The sequence below is a fragment of the Sardina pilchardus genome, chromosome 16, assembly GCF_963854185.1.
Source record: "Sardina pilchardus chromosome 16, fSarPil1.1, whole genome shotgun sequence".
Classification (NCBI taxonomy): domain Eukaryota; kingdom Metazoa; phylum Chordata; class Actinopteri; order Clupeiformes; family Clupeidae; genus Sardina; species Sardina pilchardus.
Genome location: NC_085009.1, coordinates 9,586,155 through 9,606,484, shown reverse-complemented (window position 1 = coordinate 9,606,484; position 20,330 = coordinate 9,586,155). Strand labels below are relative to the sequence as shown.

Below are 20,330 nucleotides of genomic sequence, written 5' to 3'. Positions count from 1 at the left end.
AGTGAGTAAGACTGTTGTTGATGTCAGACTGATGTTACCGTAGAAATGTGTTAGCTCAAAACCAGCGTTAGCAAATGGGGACGCTGGAACTGAAGGAAGGGGCTAAACGCGATAAAAACGGTCTCCACCGACCTATATCACCTCGGTAAAGTTGGAAATGAGGTCCTATGTCCAAAATTCCGAACTATTCCTTTAAGCCCTTAGACAAATATTTCAACACATCTTCCGTAAATTATTTTTGTTGGTTAATACTTAATGCTGGCTACCTTGCATATGATTTTGTGACTTGCATACGAAACTCTGACGATGGCTACTACTGAATCTGTATTTGACTGATGCAATGTTGTGGCAATGATGTGACTGCATCTGTATTTGTACATATGTACATAACTCTCTTTCTCTTTCTCTCTCTGTGTGTGTGTGTGTGTGTGTGTGTGTGTGTGTGTTTGTTTGTGTGTGTGTGTGTAGGGTGTGTACATGGGCTGGCTGACGGCGTCGGGCAGCGGTGCTCGGACCCTGGGCCCGGTGTTCGTGTCTCAGGTGTACACGCTGCTGGGCCCCCGCTGGGCCTTCAGCCTCATCTGCGGCATCGTGCTCTCCGCCACCCTGCTGCTGGCCGGCATGTACAAGCGCCTCATCGCCTTCTCCGTCCGACACGGACGCTTACTGGAGTGACGGAGTGGGGAAAGGACGGGTGGAGAGAGCACGAGAGAGAAACGAACGGATGGATGGATGTGTGGAGTTGTGATATGAATGGATAGGGACCTGATGAGACTTTTTAAATCGTTTTTTTAAGCTCTTGTGCGAGTTGGTTTTAATGTTGTGGGACCTCTACTTCTTGTTCTGCTCCTTTGAGACTTCTACGTTTGAAGCCTGAGAACGTTGTGCCGTTACTGACTGTAAAAACGCACTGAAGAAACACTAAGTAACGGGAAGGTAGCATTGACGGCTGCACATTCCCAATGGACGGTTCCAAACTGATATTAAGCTGGGTTAACGAGCCGGTTTGTTTCTTGGTGTTTTGAGCCCCCAACGTTGTCTTCAAGGCAGCGCTGCCTGGAAGGCGCTAGGGTTAGGCATGGGTTAAGGTTAGGGTTAGGGGTAGGATGCCTTTAAGTGCCTTTAAGTCAGCAGTGGCAGCGCTGCCTGGAAGATGACGTTGGGGGCTCAAAACACCATCGAGCTAACGGTTTGATTATTGCTATCTCCTCAAATTACTGAATTTAAGTGTGTGGGATTTTGACTATTATCAAGCAAGCAGACAACACTCTTATGTTCATTGACTAGTTACAATTCACCCCTGAACATGCTAGAGAATTCACATACGCACATTTTTAGGATAAAACAATGTAACAACTGCTCTGCTTGGCTCCTAAAAAGCCAAGGCTAAATGAGTGAGATGGGTTTGAAAGCCCAACATCAAGGTGTTTGGATTCACTTCCAAACCTCTGTAATGACTCATATCTCTCACTGTAAGACCAATGATTGATATACAGGTATGGTTTACTTGTTCTCAGCTCTGCTTGTACTCACTAACACATCTGTAATTGTGCATATGTATGTGAAAACAAATTGTTAATAATATTTAATTACAAGGGGTGCTAATATGACCAAGTTGTGCATATTTGCAATGCTAATGTTTGCACATCATCTCCTGAGACTCGCCTGTATTTGAACACAGTTTGTACAGTATTTTCTGACAAGTAAACAATTCTAAAATAGTACTTTAAATAACATTTTATTGAATGTCCAGAGAACTCAACTGTAAAACACTGGTAACAAACTTGGAGACAAGTTTTAATTGGGTGGAATGGGCCATTAATACAGTATATGACAGTACTGGATATTCATTGTGTGTATTAAACACTTACCATGGTCACTGTTTTTGTCAGAATTTTGTGTGCATACAGATGTAGTAGATTGTGTTTGTATAAGTGAGCAAGTTTACAGTGGAGTATCCTGATAGTATCCAAAATATTTGTCATCTATGAATTCAAGGTTAAAAGGCACTTATCTGCCTAGAGCGAGCACACGCACACGCACACGCACACGCACACGCACACACGGAATGGGTTTAAGGAGCCAAGTCAGATGAACTAGAAAAAAACAAATCTTGGGAAGAGTCGTAGGTTGTCCTGAACCGAAATTCAGAGAAAATGGCAGCACCGATCCACAACATGGACTTGGATGTCATCGCTCCCGGGGACTCTCTAAGTATCCTGTTATGCACGATTGGAGTTTTACGTAACGCTTGGCTTCTTCCTGTGTGCTTTTCGGCTCCTCTTCTTGGCTGGCCTTCCGGCGGCCGCGCGTGTCGTTTGGCCAGGGCCCTTGGCTTTCCCCTTCGGTTGCAGCCTCCTGAGAGTGCAAAAACACACAAAACCTTACTCACGTGTTTGAAAAGGCCTCCGAACGTCTGTTCTGGTTGACCAGTGTTGACCCCACTACTTCCCCTTTCTGGGTTTCTGTAGGCCCAATAGTTGCTGAGCACAGGTTCACTTTTTTATTTCTGTGTGCTTCTTGTTTTTGTGGCAGTGCATAGTGTCTATTTTTGTTGGTGTACCATAGTTTCAGGCATATTCAGACCAAGAGTATCTAATTTATTACTTGAAAGGAAAGTTTTTACCTATAGTTTTTGTCTATGTTTCTGTGTGTGTGTGTGTGTGTGTGTACAGTTTATTACGGTAGGCTCTATGTCGCTATATGTGTGTATTCTTAGTTTGCCAAGGCATGCTCGGTTTCTGTTTCTCTGTGTGTGTGTGTGTGTGTGTGTGTTCTTACAGTTTGCTGGGACACACTCTGTGTTTGTGTGTGTGTGTGTGTGTGTGTGTGTGTTCTTACAGTTTGCCGGGGCACGCTCTGTGTTTGTGCCGTGGGCTGCCACAGTTGAAACACCCTGTTTGACCTCGCCCACAAGGATGATCTGGGAGGGCACAGCGACCACAAGTGGTGCAGTGCTGCCAAGCTGGGTCACACACACAGACAGACAGACAGACAGAAGAATATTAAGGTAAATAAATACAGCAGAGTCTGATTCAAGCTCCATGTTGTTGTGTTTATGGATTCCCACTATATCACCATCGGAGGCTGTGATAGTTGGCCGATTAATCGTACACTTACACGGCTTCACACACTTTCCACAGTCAGCGCAGTGCCTCCACTCTCTTCCGTCCTGTAAGAACACAGAGCAGCCTTTTGTTCACGCAAATCAGTATGGAAAGCCCCCCAGTGAGACACCAACAAAAGAAATGGAAATCGGCACCTGAGACATTACATCAGGTTATCCACTTAAAGCCTTTATTATGGATTAACATTCATCCATTTCATTCATAATTCTTCCTCCCCTTCTGTAATCCAGGATAATCTAACATGAGTTTGCTTTAGAACCGTTCGGCTGCTTACCTTTGAGGGGCACACGTTGCACTTGGAGCAGTGCTTGTTTCCTGAAGACACGTAGCGTTCGCAGAGGGCACAGAATCTGATTGGGGGAGAGGATCAAGAGAGTTTTAAACCGAATTAGACAGTATGACTTCAAGCCAATGCACTTGTACTGTACACTCATGTTAAGTATAGTACGTACAGAAGTACTGTACCTCTCCCACCGTCTGCATTTTTAAATCCAGACTAAAACCCAAACCTTTCTGCAATGCCTTCCACTAACCCACCCTTGCACTCTGTTTTCATGTTTTTTTTTTTATCTGTGCTGCGTTTAGTTTTTATTTATATTTTCATTTTATTTTATTTTACTATTTGAATTGACTAACATGACATTTTAACTTTTTTTTTTTTTAACTATTTTTATTTTTTTTATTTAATATGTGATGATTACAGTATGTGAAGCACATTGGGCTACTGTTCTTCTGTTCTTCTATGAAATGGGCTACATCAACAAAACCTGACTTGACTTGTATAGAATTGGCACACAACCACTGTCCTACCACTAATGGACCGCAGGCCTCCAGAGGATGGGCTGGGGCTCTTGTGTTCAGTCTGGAGAGAGGCTTACAGTTCTTCTGTTGGGCAGGTGTGCAGAGCGATGGTGGCTTTACCTGTAGCCCTCTTCTTTGGGCAGGACAATATCCCGGGCGGGCAGGTTTGTGAAAAGTCGTACGGGAGACTGCTTTCGACCTGTCTTCCCGTGTTTATAGAGGGCGTGGTTATCGTAGTCCACCTACGGGAGAAGAAAAGACTGTAATGAAGGGACATGGACTGACCTCTGCAGGCCAATTTGTATGGTGCCTACATTTCCATTCCTTGAGGCTCTAGTATTGCTGCTGTTCCCCAACTTTTCGCTCTTAAGATGACACTGAACACAGACACCAGATTGAGGGAAATCCCTGAAACCACTGATTAAACAGGTATTGCGCGTGTGTCTGTGTGTGTCTCTGTGTATATATGATTTCAGTGTCCCAGCAAACCAACTGGCCTGTCTCGCTAGAGCCCTTAGTAGGCTATGTTTTTGTGTCATACCTGGTAGTCCAGCATTGTGAATGAGGAGAAACACTCAACGATTCGTGGCTCAAAGAAGTAGGGGAAGATCCACACCATGGGCATCTCTGCTTGGCTATTCGCTGCAGAGATGGATTAATGGATATCAATTAATGAATACACACACACACACACACACACACACACAAATACACTACCTGGCTGCCACAATACCTACCAAAACACTGCAAGATCTAACAGGAATCAGCGTTAATAGAGCTCTAAGCTACATCTCTTGGAATGTATAAATGTAACGCATCCATGAAGTATGTGTACAGAGTGTACAGTGTTATCTGGCCCTGGGCTCTGTAATCACTGGGAAATGTTCTGTTCGGTGTGTCTGAATCAGCTCAATGAAACACTCCCTACAAAAGAGGGATGATGGGACACATCTGGGGCCATATCTACCTCTATAAATGATATAAAGTGTTCATGGGCTAATGTTATTACCATAACAGAGGTGTAAAAGTCCGACTTTAAAAAGTAAAGTCCTGCTATGTATAAATTGGTCTATCAATACCTGGCTTTTAGTAATTGTGCGAATTAGAATCAGCTAGTTTATTGAATGGTTGGAGCAAATATGTGGCAGGACTTTTTACATTCTGAGAGATGGACTTTTACGCCTCTTATTACCACTGGAATTCAAAGGTCAAGAATGATCTTCCATGATCAGTATCAAGATATGTATGACAGTTGATTTAAGAAAGTGATTTAATATAAAATATTTCTAAAAGAAGTAAAAGAGTATATTTCTTCTGCAGCAGTGCTACAGTATGTACAGTAGTGCACACAAGTCCACCCGTACCCTGCAGCTCTCTCCAGGTGTCTGAGATCTGTCTGAAGCTGTGGGCCAGCGGCTTCACCAGACCACCAAACGGAGGATCCGTCACCATGACGACCTTACTTCCTTCCTCTTCTCGCAGGAAATCACGGAACACCCCGGCCGGCTCCTGATCAAGTTCACAAACTCATCAATCTCTGGGGTAACATGAGGTAATATTATTTTGATTACTATTAACTGTGTGGGAGGCAGTTCTTACATTTCCACCGAAGAAGTGATGATTGAACATGTTGTAATGGCAGAACTCGTCCTGCCCATAGAATTGGGAGTATCTGGCACAGGTGCAAAAAATGTGTGTGAGGCACAAGAACGCATAATGCATGAATTCACTTGAGGTGTGGCTGTTGTCTCACTGCCTCTACAGGTCTACATTTGCCGGCATTATACACACTTATATACACACACACACACACACACACACATCTAGGTAAAGTCCAAATCCAAGGTGACTAACTCTGCCTGAGATAATGAAGGGCACAGCTGGTGTTACAGAGCAAGCTACTCTGGCCACACCAATGCAAATCATGTCCGATAATGACAACAATTAGGTTTGTGGGTAGGATTTACATCCATACAGTGCAGAAATCGAGAAAAGCCTCTTGTGAATCTCGTTGTATATTCATTGTATGTTTTCATAACACACTAACACTATGTTTTCAAGTAACTACACTTTACCCCCCAAGTAAGGTGAAGAAAAGTGCCTTCTCAGACATATGATCATGTAGGAGCATGCATGCGCACGCACACACACACACACACACACACACACACACAAAGAAGCTATGAGCAACAGGCTAGAGCTTGCTTAAGGGCTACACACACCCCTTCCTCTCCTGCAAACAACAGACCAGTCCGTGCAGAGACGGAAGAGAAGAAACAGCACTGACAACACACACACACTCTCAAGAGAAGAAACAGCATTGCCGACACACACACAGTCCCCAGAGAAGGTACAGTACCACCGTGCATTGAACAAAGATGTTTTTCTTGCTTTTCTGCAAGGCTACCACTGCCATTGGTAACAAATAATGCTTTGGTGGGATCCAACGTAAGCACTGTTTAAACAAAGCCATTATGCTCCAAGGAGTGAAGTGCAAGAGGACTTTGAACGTTTGTCCCAGTTTCATTACGGCTGCAACGGCTAGAATTTTAGAAAGTGTTTTCATTTGCTTAACTGAGTTGAAGTGGTTTAAGAATGCTAAACAACCTGTTAGGCATGTTGCAACAAAGTGCTCTTCCTATCTCGAAAAACTAGTTTAGAAACTTCTGCAATAACAACCATATGGGAAAAAAATAATGTTGCACAAATGTTTGTCGATGTTAATCAGTAAGTTAGGACTAGATCACACATTAAGTGCAACTTAACATGGCTTGGTTTCATTTAATCCTGTGTTAGTCACGGTTTGTATATCTCTGTGATAACAAAGATGGAAAACAAGGACACAGACGCAGCACTCTCTACAGCCATGGAGGAGAAATTAAAGCCTGGCAGCTTTGTCCTGGGTCCTCAGGACTTGACTGGGGGTCCAGTTGTCCAACCTTACCCACGGTCCCCCAAACTGCTCCGCAAGACTTCAACACCCCTCACCCCGGTGAGATACTAGAGAGAGGAGATCCATTTCTTTGCTGATCCTGACATACAGTACATGTTTCCTACTTCGACATTGCAATGCTACTGCACAAGCCTGTTTATCATGTTATACTGTTTAAATGTTGGCTCAGGACCAGGTATTTGTCTACCCTGACATAGCCATAAGCCGTCAATATCTTGTACAACAGACACAACAGCAACATAAACGTGTCGCTTCTCTAGCGACACACTTTTTGCGATAGACCAATTCAACCGAAGCGTGTTCAGATCACATGAAAGAATAGGTACCGTTGCTCATCTGTCCATCATTGTATGAAGCCCGGCTGGATGATTTCATTGGTCCGCACAATTCTCAAGTTTTCATAGAGGCTTGTCAATAGAGCAAGTTCAGACCGAATGACTTAACTCAAATTTTGTGAGCAGGGTTCAATTTGGCCGGTTTCCAGGCTTGTATTTGTCAACAACTAAAGGACAAATCCAAATATCAATCATTTGATTTCTCTACTGATTTGATTTTTCTACACCCCATATTAACTCACTTTAATCGAAGAGTAAAGCCCTCTCTCTTGCCTTTTGCCATTTTGATGCATAGTAGTCTATAAATAGCAGCACGCTCTCTCCACAGGAGCACCTGTCTAAGCACCTGGAGGAGCTGAAGGCTGAGGAAGCCAGGGCAGAGGCTCACCTTCAATCCCTAAAGAAACGGAGAAGCAACTTGACTGTGAGTGCGCCATTTTTTTTTTCTTTTTACGATAAGATAAGATAAGATAAGATAAGATAAGACCTCTTTTAAGATAAGAGGTCTTTGCGTAATAAAATGGTTACCTAACAACTCTTTTTCACATCACCACTACCTTTCACATCACCACACACACACACACACACACACACACACACACACACACACACACACACACACACACACACACACACAATCTTTATCTATTTCTACATACACTTTCATATCTACCTATATCTATTGTTTGACTGTAAAATGTTTTTTTTGTTGTTCCTGACGTGGTCCAGAAAAGCGTGGAGGTGATGAAGCAGAAGGTGAAGGAGCGCTTCGACGTGATGCGGGCCGCCCTGCAGCGAGACGAGCAGGCCGTCCGCGACTCCCTGGAGCTGGACCGCCGGAAGACCAGCGCCAAGCTCAACGAGGTCCTGAGGGACTGGCAGCAGCACCTGAGCGCCGTCCAGAAGAACATCAGCTACACGGGGAACGCGCTGGCGCAGCAGGACGGCGCGGTCAACTCCACGGTGAGATGAGATCCTCCTGACGTTCTTGGATCAGTCTCGTGAGCTGAACAGGCGTGAGCAGCGCATCGGTGGAATGCAAAGAGGCTGATTGATAGTGCCTTTGATGGCTGCCCTTGTAGATGTGTTCTGCACAATGACAATACAGTTGAATCTAATCTAATCTAATCTAATCTAATCCAGATCTCCGTCAAACGGAACGATTGATTTGAGAGATGAGAGAGCCTCAGATCAGAATCAGAATGTAGTTCTCTCATTTAATCTTCATGTAACATTTTCAAATATTTGTTTGTCTTTAGAGGGGATGCATCCCCTCTATTGAAATCCGGTCGCTTCTTCTTATTATTATTAGAGGGGATGCATCCCCTCTATTGAAATCCGGTCGCTTCTTATTAGAGGGGATGCATCCCCTCTATTGAAATCCGGTCGCTTCTTATTAGAGGGGATGCATCCCCTCTATTGAAATCCGGTCGCTTCTTATTATTACAGTGCATGAAAATGCACTGTACTGTTCTTCCTCGGTCTTCTTCTTCTTCTTCTTATTATTATTCTTCTTCTAACGCACGCAATTCAGCTTCAACCGTTTAACGTAGAAACTTCATTCAAACGTTGTTGCGTAGGTCTTGCTTATGCCATGCCTGCTTTGTATTTTTCAACTTTGTAACTTTTATACTTTTTAAACTATTAGTTAAAAACTATTACAATTCCCCCCATAGACTTAACATTGCTCATTATGACATCACGGCAGCAATTAGAATCTTAGGCCAGGTGGCCGGCCACCTGGGCACCAACTGTCAGTTTCTCTGGCTTTAAGCATACAGTCTCTCAGAAGACTACATATCCTGTTAACTGTTTCCTCTGTCCACAACTGTTTCAAAATAAAAGTCCTCACTGCAATAATATACTATTAAATCATTTAACCATTGAAACTACTCAACTATTTAACTGTTCAACCATTCCAACTGTCAGTTATCATCAACTATGCCTCCAGTCAACTACATGAGACCTCCATGCACCTAGCAACCAACATAGCAACCATCAAAATTAAGCGTTTATGACCGTTTCCATAGCAACCAACCTGATTTTACTACAGTAACTTCTTTATTCCTGATAGTGGCAGCCATGGATACCCCATCAACAAATGTTTCAAAATAAAAGTCCTCAGTACCAAGTTAGCTAGTTAGCATGGTTAGCATAGTTAACATTATTAGCATAGTTAGCATTTTTAGCATAACTGCTAAAAATGATTAGCTAAGTTAGCTAATCAACTTGGTTAGCATTGTTAGCATAGTTAACATTATTAGCATTGTTAGCATTTTTAGCATAACTGCTAAAAATGATTAGCTAAGTTAGCTAATCAACGTGGTTAGCATTGTTAGCATAGTTAGCATTGTTAGCATAGTTAGCATTGTTAACATTACTGCTAGAAATCATTAGCCAAGTAAACCAATCAACCTGGTTATCATTGTTAGCATAGTTAACACTTTAGAATACCTGTTAGAAATCATTAGTTAAGTTAGAACAGGAATGTTTAAGCTTTAAAATGTCTACCTAAACACTATCAACTCTGTTTAAACTATGCAACCACCATGTTTACCCTAGCTACACCTTAGTAGCCATATCTACATTATCTATCTATAATTTTTTTGCATTTTCATGCACTGGTAATTCCTTGGAATTGCATTTCTAGTTATAATTATTATTATTCTTTTTACCTTTTTGTGCGCGCTATTCAGCCCGAACCGCTTAACGTACAAACTTGGTTGAAACACCGTTCCGTAGATCTTCCAAATATCTACTAGACAATCTATTTGACATTTTTGAGAAGTTTATACTTTTTGAGATATTTGTAATTAAAAGTGTATTTTTCCCCCATAGACTTTAGTGGAGAATGTGATGTCATAATGGGCCAGAACTCTCAGTTCCCAGTCTAGTTAGAACACTGCCCTGTGAATCCAACTGTCACTTTTAATCAAAGATTCTAGAACAGAGTTCCACTTTAGAATGTTTGGCTTTAAGCATCTCTCTCTCTCTCCCTGAACTACACATCCTATTGAAGTGTTTCCTGTGTGTCAAAATAAAAGTCTACCCAACAGATTGCATCCCCTCGTGTAATTCCTCGGGAATTGCATTTCTAGTTATTATAATAATTATTATTATTCTTTTTACCTTTTTGTGCGCGCTATTCAGCCCGAACCGCTTAACGTACAAACTTGGTTGAAACACCGTTCCGTAGATCTTACAAATATCTACTAGACAATCTATTTGACATTTTTGAGAAGTTTATACTTTTTGAGATATTTGTAATTAAAAGTGTATTTTTCCCCCATAGACTTTAATGGAGAATGTGATGTCATAATGGGCCAGAACTCTCAGTTCCCAGTCTAGTTAGAACACTGCCCTGTGAATCCAACTGTCACTTTTAAGCAAAGATTCTAGAACAGAGCTCCACTATAGAATCTTTGCCTTTAAGCATACAATCTGGCTCTCCCTGAACTACACATAGTATAGAAGTGTTTCCTGTGTGTCAAAATAAAAGTCTACCCAGCAGATTGCATCCCCTCGTGTAATTCCTCGGGAATTGCATTTCTAGTTATTATTATTATTCTTTTTACCTTTTTGTGCGCGCTATTCAGCCCGAACCGCTTAACGTATAAACTTGGTTGAAACACCGTTCTGTAGATCTTCCAAATATCTACTAGACAATCTATTTGACATTTTTGAGAAGTTTATACTTTTTGAGATATTTGTAATTAAAAGTGTATTTTTCCCCCATAGACTTTAATGGAGAATGTGATGTCATAATGAGCCAGAACTCTCAGTTCCCAGTCTAGTTAGAACACTGCCCTGTGAATCCAACTGTCACTTTTAATCAAAGATTCTAGAACAGAAAGATTCTAGAACAGAGTTCCACTTTAGAATGTTTGGCTTTAAGCATCTCTCTCTCTCCCTGAACTACACATCCTATTGAAGTGTTTCCTGTGTGTCAAAATAAAAGTCTACCCAACAGATTGCATCCCCTCGTGTAATTCCTCGGGAATTGCATTTCTAGTTCTTTTTACCTTTTTGTGCGCGCTATTCAGCCCGAACCGCTTAACGTACAAACTTGGTTGAAACACCGTTCTGTAGATCTTCCAAATATCTACTAGACAATCTATTTGACATTTTTGAGAAGTTTATACTTTTTGAGATATTTGTAATTAAAAGTGTATTTTTCCCCCATAGACTTTAATGGAGAATGTGATGTCATAATGAGCCAGAACTCTCAGTTCCCAGTCTAGTTAGAACACTGCCCTGTGAATCCAACTGTCACTTTTAATCAAAGATTCTAGAACAGAGTTCCACTTTAGAATGTTTGGCTTTAAGCATCTCTCTCTCTCCCTGAACTACACATCCTATTGAAGTGTTTCCTGTGTGTCAAAATAAAAGTCTACCCAACAGATTGCATCCCCTCGTGTAATTCCTCGGGAATTGCATTTCTAGTTGTTATTTGCGTTCACAACTACATTTTAATCCCATGCACTGCATTTAGTACTGGTGGCTGATGGTATTAGAAATGCAACATTTAAAGCTGTAATTATATTTCTTGGATTGACTCTCTTTCAGGACCTAATAGAAGAACTGAGGTAAATATATATAGACATATTTTTTTAAAGGCTGTTTTCCCACCCGGTTGATGAAGTATGTTACATTCTTTCCATTTTATTATTTGACTTACACCTTTTCATATAATGTTCTAGTTGCCATAAGAAACCAGATGCTGCTGAGGAGCATATAAGGCTGAATGAGGAGAGGTTCCAGAACCTTCTCAGGAAACTCCAGCAAATCTCCAGAGACCTGCAGGCTCAGTTACAGAGGAAGACTTTCCTGCTCGGTGAGAAGCTCAAGCGGGCCTCTGCTCCTAGCTGGAGTCTGTACTTTCCACTCCAATTACATGGCATCTCAGAGAAACAAAAGATCCTAAAAGATCCCGACCTTTGCATTATATTGTGAAAATAAATGCTGGGTGACTCATCGAGTGCCTCATCTCTATCACTCACAGATTCTTCAAATGTAGTGATTGGCAGGGAGACCAGCCATTCACAGATCACCATCACAGGAGAAGGGCGGAGCCTGTGCATTTCCAGTGAGGCCTGTGACCCTCAGCGCCAGTTGCACCCCCTGCAGTTTGACCAGGTGTACTGCGCCCTGGCTGCCTCAGCCATAACCGCCGGTCAGCACTACTGGGAGGTGGACGTGCGCTGCTGCCCTGCCTGGGCTGTGGGTGTGGCCTATGGCAGCCTGCACAGGAAAGGGCGGGACAAAGGCACCAAGCTGGGCCGCAACAGGATGTCCTGGTGCGTTGAGCTCCGCGACGGGCGCCTCAGTGCCTGGCACAACGACCGGCACGTGGCCCCAACGGGCATCCGCGGGCGCGACCAGCCCGCCACGGTGGGCGTGTATGTGAACTACGAGAAGGGTCGCGTGGCGTTTTACGACGCGGGCGGTATGGAGCTGCTACAGGAGTTCTCTGCCGCTCTAACACCTGTGTTCGACCGCATGCACCACCAGTTCATAGATCCACTCTACCCCGCCGTGCGCTTCCTAAAACCACAGGATGGACGTGGTGCTTGGTCCAGTCACATGGAGATCCCTGACCTCCAAAACTGACACACATAGCAAAATTACTTAAAAACAAAGTTGTTTTCTTTTTTTACCTTAATACAACAGTTTAAACGTTTTCTTTTAAAATATGTATTTTTTGCGCCTTATTTTTCATTTTGCAAGAAGAGCAAGAGGCTGAGAGGACGTGGATGGGATAAACAGATGGGGTGGAATTAGGAAACGATTGGGTCAAATTCGAAGCTGGGTCCTGCGTGAGCACTTGGACACGAATATGGTTATGGTTGTGATAAGGAGAATTGCACACATTCTGCAGTCATGGCCTTCTTATCTAGGGAGAATCAGCCTTGCAACTTCCTCTTCACCGACCTGCAGAATCATGAATTGCTTTGCAGCAATTGTAAAAGCCTACTATTTGTATGAGATTGTGTAATATTACCATGCCAGTCGACAGGCTCTTCAGAGATTACCTTTGCCGGTTTGTAAACAAATTCACACGTACTGTGTCCAGGGGGGACGGGTTCTAGCCAGGAGTGGTATTTATGACAGTTGTGTATAATACAAATACAAATATAACATAGATGTGTCCTATTTATAAGATGGTAGGCTACTGTTGTTAAATGTATATGGGTTAAGATTAGACCTAGACTGACTAAAAGAGGACTTCCATGGAGATTTACATTTTTTCATCTATAACTAGGCTTAATCCATGTAAGGAAAACTGCCCTTATAGGTTTAAGTGGCAAACTAATTAAGTACCCATATTTTAGGCAGCCAGCCAGTTTAGAGATATACATTTCGAAGCTGCTGAGAGAATTCAGTTGCATACTTTAATGCATGACTATTTCTAGACAATGTAGATTAAATCTTTTTCAGTGAAGTTATATGAAGTTTATTCTAAATAAAGTTAGGGTAGTCTAATACAGGGGTCATACTGAACCTGAAAATGAACCCTGTGCCATTTGCATTCTCTGAAGTAGTGGCCAAGTTCACTATCCTGTGTTTTCTGGCAAGTGTGATCACTTGATCTTTTCTTTTGCATCACTTGACAACATAGTCTGACTCAAACGTAACTCCATGTTCACCAGCTACAGTAGCTAGTTGACAAATAAACCATCTAAGCAGCAGCAGGAATGGTTCTTCGTTAACTGATTTAAGATCAATGTTGATGGGGGTAAATAGACACAATTTACTCGCTTTATTGGTGAAAAGGGTCCTCACCAGCGGACCCCACTTTGAGAACCACTAGTCTAATATACTGGAAAACTGTAACAGATATTTTATATAGTTTCTATCCACAAATAAATAACAGCCAGAACAGCTCAAACATCCTCCTTCTCGACATATGAAATGCCTTAATTGCTTTTTTCTGTTAATTGTTTTGTTTTGTTATTGTGCAGTCAATATCTTGTGCAACACGCAGTAGTGAAATCTAAACATCTAGCTTCTCTAGCGAGAGCCTTTTTGTTGTAAACGAAAAATCAAGTGAAGCGTTCTCAAGTATGTGAATGACTAGGCACTGTTGCTCATCTGTCCACCATCACATAAAGCCTGCTCAGATGATTTGAGTGATGTGCACAGATCTTGTACAGGCATAGATACGACTGGGTTTCTTGACTGGGTATTAGGGCCACACATGAAGAAAAAAAGAAAAAAAAGTCTTGCCATGACGAGATTAAATTTGACATGTTGAGAATTTTGAGAATACATTTGAAATATTATGTTGACATGTCGACATTAAACTCGACATTTTGAGAATAAAGTTGACATATCATATTGACTTTAACCTCGACATTTCATCTTGACATGTCCACGAGAAGTAGTTTGGAGAGAGGATGACGATAGAAACTTTAAAATCAACACGTCGAGATTAAAATCAATATGATATTTCAACTTTATTCTCGAAATTTCGAGTTTAATGTCAACATGTTGACTTTAATCTCATCATGGCAAAAATATATTTTTCTTCATGTGTGGCCCTAATACTCCGCAGTACATAGATAGAGGCTTCTCAATGGAACAAGTCCAGACCAAATTTCCCAATCTCAACTTTTGTGGGTGCGGTTAAATTCGGGCTGTCTTCCAGGCTAAAAAAAAACACTGTAATATCTTTACATTGATATTGCAAGAGATTTCATTGCAGGAACATATCTATCAGGAGATCCACTTTGCTGTTGGCTACCAGCTACCAGCCACAGAGCAAGCAAGTTGGGGCACATTTTTCACCAAAATCAGCACATTGAAACATTGTTAACTAATAGGAGCTCAAAATAACCATTTTCATTGTGCTCATAATTTCATGCACTCAACTCAGATTGGCCTCAGTATACTGTTAATGGCTTGAAGTACGCTTGTGAGTGGCTAGTGGATGGCGATAATGTAGTAGTTAAGGAACTGGGATAGCATGCAGTAGCCTGGAAAGTTGTGGGTTCAATACCCGGCTTGCGTCATTGTGCTCTTGAGCAAGACACTTCACCCAGAGTTGCTCCAGGGACGATGGCCCTTGTAAAACAACCGACATAGACAGATAGAAGCATCTGCTAATGAAAACATGTAAATGTAACTGGAGTGAAAGAGTTATATAATCATTTTAGTTACCTGAAATCAATATCCAACAGCATACTTTTCATGGCCTCTGAAGTCCCTTCTGTATTCCTTAGTTTGATCAGCTCATGAAGACTGTGATGCAAGAGTAAAATCTGATTAATAATTTCATTACTGGTTAAAAACGTCCAAGAAAGGTATTTACATACATACAGATAATATTGTGGGAAATACAGTAATTTCCTGCATATAAATCACATTGTGTATAAGCTGCAGGACAGTGTTTTATGGGTCATTCCGTGTCAAATCAGGACACTTTCGGACCTCATCGGAACGGATTTCAACGAAACTTGGTATGCTGATTTAGTGATATGAGAAGGCCTCAGAAATGAACTTGCACGTTTCTTGCATCAATATTAAGGGAGATTCAGACTAAGAAAGTTTGCATAAATTGGGGTGGGGACTATACATTTGACTTATTGTATCTCCTTTACTGTAAGTCACACAGAAATGGTTCTGATGTCGTTTGAAAGCTCGTTTCCAGCTCTATATTTTACATAAATAACAAACAATACCCAAAATGAAAGGTAGCTGAGTTATCAGAGATTATAATATTAAAAATTGAATAGCAAAAAAACCTATATTTTAAATTTCTTCATTTTTCCCCTAAAGCTAGCCTGTAATGTCATTGACATCATCTGAAAATGTGGTCTGTGGTTTTTGAGGCATTGCAGAGATATTGTGACCTGTGAGGTGGCATCACATAGGTTACAGTCACTAATGGGCAGCTTTGACATGAAACTATTGCACAACACCGGCGTAACTAATTCAGTTAATTACGTTTTCAGCTATTCTGAATTTGCATTGATTCATTCAGACATAAAACATTATTTTATGCTTGGAATGACCCCTTCTTTATCCATTTTGTGTTAAATCACCTAGTGGCGGAAAGTCTCCAAAAAAATCTGAAAAAAATCACAGGTGTTTGTAGACTAAACCTATGCATAACTCTTAAATATTACAGCTGTATCACTTACAGTTCAAAAACTACAGCCCTTTGAAGATTCAAGTCATTTTAACCATTGTGGTGAACGATCCTTTTTGCAACATTATTGGCTCTTTTGGTATTTCACTCACATTAGTGAAACTATGGGAATACAAGGACATTTCCCTGTTGAATTAAGAAATCCAATCAGATGTGACGTATCTTGTGTAATTTCCCCTCTGCCAAGCTCTGAAAATGGCTATAAATTCATTATGTGAAAAGACTTCATCACTTTTGAAGGCTTCTCATGCGAAAAGTATGTGCCATAAATGTATCAGATTATTTTTGCCACTCATAAATGGACTACAAGGTCATGTCCATGCATTAACTTTGGTTGTAATCATTATCATATTGTCAGGGCATTTTGATTTAATTGGGCTTGAATTTCAAAAAGCCCATTTTCGTCTTCTCATTTCACCAAGTGAACAGTTAACAGGATTTTTTTAAAAAAATACCATATGTCAATCTGTATGTGAGGATCGTCTCTCCAAAATTTGGGCTTGTTGCTGAGTTTCTTATGATTTTTGGAAAATATTCTTTATGGGTGATTCCGTGTTAAATCAGGACACTTTCGGACCTCATCGGAACGGATTTTAACGAAACTTGGTATGCTGATTCAGTCATATGAGAAAGCCTCAGAAATGTATTTGCACGTTTCTTGCATCAATATTAAGGGAGATTCAGACTAAGAAAGTTTGCATAAATTGGGGCGGGGACTATACCTTTGACTTATTGTATCTCCTTTACTGTAGGTCACACATACAAAATTCCATCACTTGTATTACCTACAACTAAGTGAGATAATTGGCTATGTTATGTCATGCTGAAGTTCAATGACATATGAACCATGTATGTGTGACCTACAGTAAAGGAGATACAATAAGTCAAAGGTATAGTCCCCGCCCCAATTTATGCAAACTTTCTTAGTCTGAATCTCCCTTAATATTGATGCAAGAAACGTGCAAATTAATTTCTGAGGCTTTCTCATATGACTGAATCAGCATACCAAGTTTCGTTAAAATCCGTTCCGATGAGGTCCGAAAGTGTCCTGATTTAACACGGAATCACCCATAAAGAATATTTTCCAAAAATCAAAAGAAACTCAGCAACAAGCCCAAATTTTGGAGAGATGATCCTCACATACAGATTGACATATGGTATTTTTTTTAAAAATCATGTTAACTGTTCACTTGGTGAAATGAGAAGACGAAAATGGGCTTTTTGAAAATCAAGCCCAATTAAATCAAAATGCCCTGACAATATGATAATGATTACAACCAAAGTTAATGCATGGACATGACCTTGTAGTCCATTTATGAGTGGCAAAAATAATCTGATACATTTATGGCACATACTTTTCGCTTGAGAAGCCTTCAAAAGTGATGAAGTCTTTTCACATAATGAATTTATAGCCATTTTCAGAGCTTGGCAGAGGGGAAATTACACAAGATACGTCACATCTGATTGGATTTCTTAATTCAACAGGGAAATGTCCTTGTATTCCCATGGTTTCACTAATGTGAGTGAAATACCAAAAGAGCCAATAATGTTGCAAAAAGGATCGTTCACCACAATGGTTAAAATGACTTGAATCTTCAAAGGGCTGTAGTTTTTGAACTGTAAGTGATACAGCTGTAATATTTAAGAGTTATGCATAGGTTTAGTCTACAAACACCTGTGATTTTTTTCAGATTTTTTTGGAGACTTTCCGCCACTAGGTGATTTGACACAAAATGGATAAAGAAGGGGTCATTCCAAGCATAAAATAATGTTTTATGTCTGAATGAATCAATGCAAATTCAGAATAGCTGAAAACGTAATTAACTGAATTAGTTACGCCTGTGTTGTGCAATAGTTTCATGTCAAAGCTGCCCATTAGTGACTGTAACCTATGTGATGCCACCTCACAGGTCACAATATCTCTGCAATGCCTCAAAAACCACAGACCACATTTTCAGATGATGTCAATGACATTACAGGCTAGCTTTAGGGAAAAAATGAAGAAATTTAAAATATAGGTTTTTTTGCTATTCAATTTTTAATATTATAATCTCTGATAACTCACCTACCTTTCATTTTGGGTATTGTTTGCTATTTATGTAAAATATAGAGCTGGAAACGAGCTTTCAAACGACATAAGAACCATTTCTGTGTGACTTACAGTAAAGGAGATACAATAAGTCAAATGTATAGTCCCCACCCCAATTTATGCAAACTTTCTTAGTCTGAATCTCCCTTAATATTGATGCAAGAAACGTGCAAGTTCATTTCTGAGGCCTTCTCATATGACTAAATCAGCATATCAAGTTTCGTTGAAATCCGTTCCGATGAGGTCCGAAAGTGTCCTGATTTGACACGGAATGACCCTTATGCAAGTTAAAAGAAACAATACCATATTAACACCATATTAACAGCCCCCCTGTATTAACCTCATATCGGAAGAAATTTTGCTAAATCAATGTATAGGCCGCGGCTAAAAGTCAGGAAATTACGGTACTAGATTCTTGATTGTAGCAAGACTGTGTGACACCAGTGTAAGAGCAGCTCACCGAGGTGTTCCAACACACAGAACTTTCCGGAATCCCAGTGTGGACAGCATGTCCAGGAGGAAGTGGCAGCTGCGGTCAGCAAACAGGTACTGCGCATTACTCTTCTTATTCTCCAAGGGACACAGCAACAGGCTAGGCCTCCTAAGACGGGCCACTGTGATGTCATCAGAAAGCGTCAAATGGCTGCTGTGCTCATCCCAATCTCTTGGTAGAAGCAAAACCTGACAGTCCACGCAGAACCTTCGCTGGTCCAGGGGGAGAGAGACAAATTCCCTGAATCTGAGGAAGAAATCACAAAGCAAACAGAACATTCAATTTCAGGAAGTAATATAAAAATACCCTGGTCATGGCATGACACCCTGGTTATAGTGCAATGTGTTCCAAAATAAATCCTCACACTCTTCGTGTATGATACAAAAAGTGGTCGCTGAACAACACTATTCAGACATAGTACGCCTTGTATACTTATTTGTTCCTTTTTAACAGGACAACAGCAATAATGCTGTCACAGGCTCCAATCTCTGTAAACCGATGTGAAGGAGCAGTAGGCTACCTGGAAATGTATTCCGAATGACTAAAGGGAGGCTTCTTTGAGCGATTTTCCTCTTCTCTGGCCTTCAGCCTTGCCTCTGACACCTGTAACACATCAAGGTACTTTACAATTTTCTACTGGTAGCCAGATATAGTACTGTATGTAGTGGTACAACCTGCTAATGGTAATGACATGACAATTATGTGCACAAATACACGGTTTTGAACACACTCTTTCATACATGCAAGCATACAAGGACAGGCATACAGTAGGCCTAGGCCTATACCTTCAGTATTCGGTTAGTGATCCTTTATCCTATAATGTGAAAAATTATGGGCAAGTCCTTCTCTCATTTAGCTGACAACGTTTATCCAATTGTATTCTTAAACCTTTCGACTACAACAACACTAGCAGAAACATTTACCTTTTCATCCTCCCACTGAAAAAAATTACAGTCTTTTCTGTCACGACACGCAGAGCACGCATAAAATCGTCTGCCATTCTCTTCTCCCTTGTTGGCTTTTTCAAACAACAGAGTTGGACCTGAAATACAGTAATATTCCACAGTTATGACTAATTCTTGTTACAGGATCTGGTGGTATTATCTTATTTAAACGCGAATATAATGAAATCTTTCGACAAAGTTGCAAACAGCACGAAAGACTGTCATATCTGTTATTTTAAACCAGACGTATTACCATGCGGGCAAGATGGTGCTATTTTGTCGCTTCCTTGCTGTAAGACAACGTCTATTCCATAGCCATCGTCGGAATCATTTGATGTTGCTTTCGCATGCATTTTCACTGAATCATTTAAGTCCTCACGAGTTTAATAAGAGCATGTTGCAGAACCAAAACATTACACTCATGTTCAACAGTGGG

The 20,330-nt window shown here is 40.9% G+C and overlaps 3 protein-coding genes across 4 annotated transcripts in view; 2 read left to right on the top strand and 1 right to left on the bottom strand.

Annotated features, from left to right (window-relative positions):
- Positions 1-1,879, top strand: part of mfsd8 (major facilitator superfamily domain containing 8) — a 9,998-nt gene extending 8,119 nt beyond the window's left edge. The window contains exon 12 of the mRNA XM_062515713.1: positions 469-1,879. Within this exon, the coding sequence (XP_062371697.1) occupies positions 469-675 (207 nt within the window). The 3' untranslated portion in view covers positions 676-1,879. The remainder of the gene's footprint in view (positions 1-468) is intronic.
- On the bottom strand, positions 1,731-20,330 carry zcchc4 (zinc finger, CCHC domain containing 4). Its single transcript, XM_062515714.1, has 13 exons — positions 20,148-20,330; positions 19,874-19,992; positions 19,471-19,553; positions 18,918-19,196; positions 15,378-15,458; positions 5,529-5,601; positions 5,294-5,438; positions 4,471-4,571; positions 4,050-4,171; positions 3,403-3,478; positions 3,121-3,172; positions 2,842-2,965; positions 1,731-2,358 (listed from the first exon to the last, which is right to left on the bottom strand). Exons 1-13 carry the CDS (start codon positions 20,245-20,247, stop codon positions 2,241-2,243), a joined length of 1,473 nt encoding a protein of 490 aa, XP_062371698.1. The 5' UTR covers positions 20,248-20,330; the 3' UTR covers positions 1,731-2,240.
- si:dkey-219e21.4 (tripartite motif-containing protein 72) lies at positions 5,927-13,906 on the top strand. 2 transcript variants are annotated; one of them, XM_062515715.1, is made up of 7 exons: positions 5,927-6,279; positions 6,757-6,921; positions 7,546-7,641; positions 7,947-8,180; positions 11,784-11,803; positions 11,918-12,051; positions 12,220-13,906. In XM_062515715.1, the coding sequence occupies exons 2-7, from the start codon at positions 6,757-6,759 to the stop codon at positions 12,825-12,827; spliced, it is 1,257 nt and encodes a 418-aa protein (XP_062371699.1). In that variant the 5' UTR covers positions 5,927-6,279; the 3' UTR covers positions 12,828-13,906. The 2 variants fall into 2 exon arrangements, with proteins under 2 accessions (XP_062371699.1, XP_062371700.1); XM_062515716.1 differs by lacking the exon at positions 5,927-6,279 and adding an exon at positions 6,416-6,656.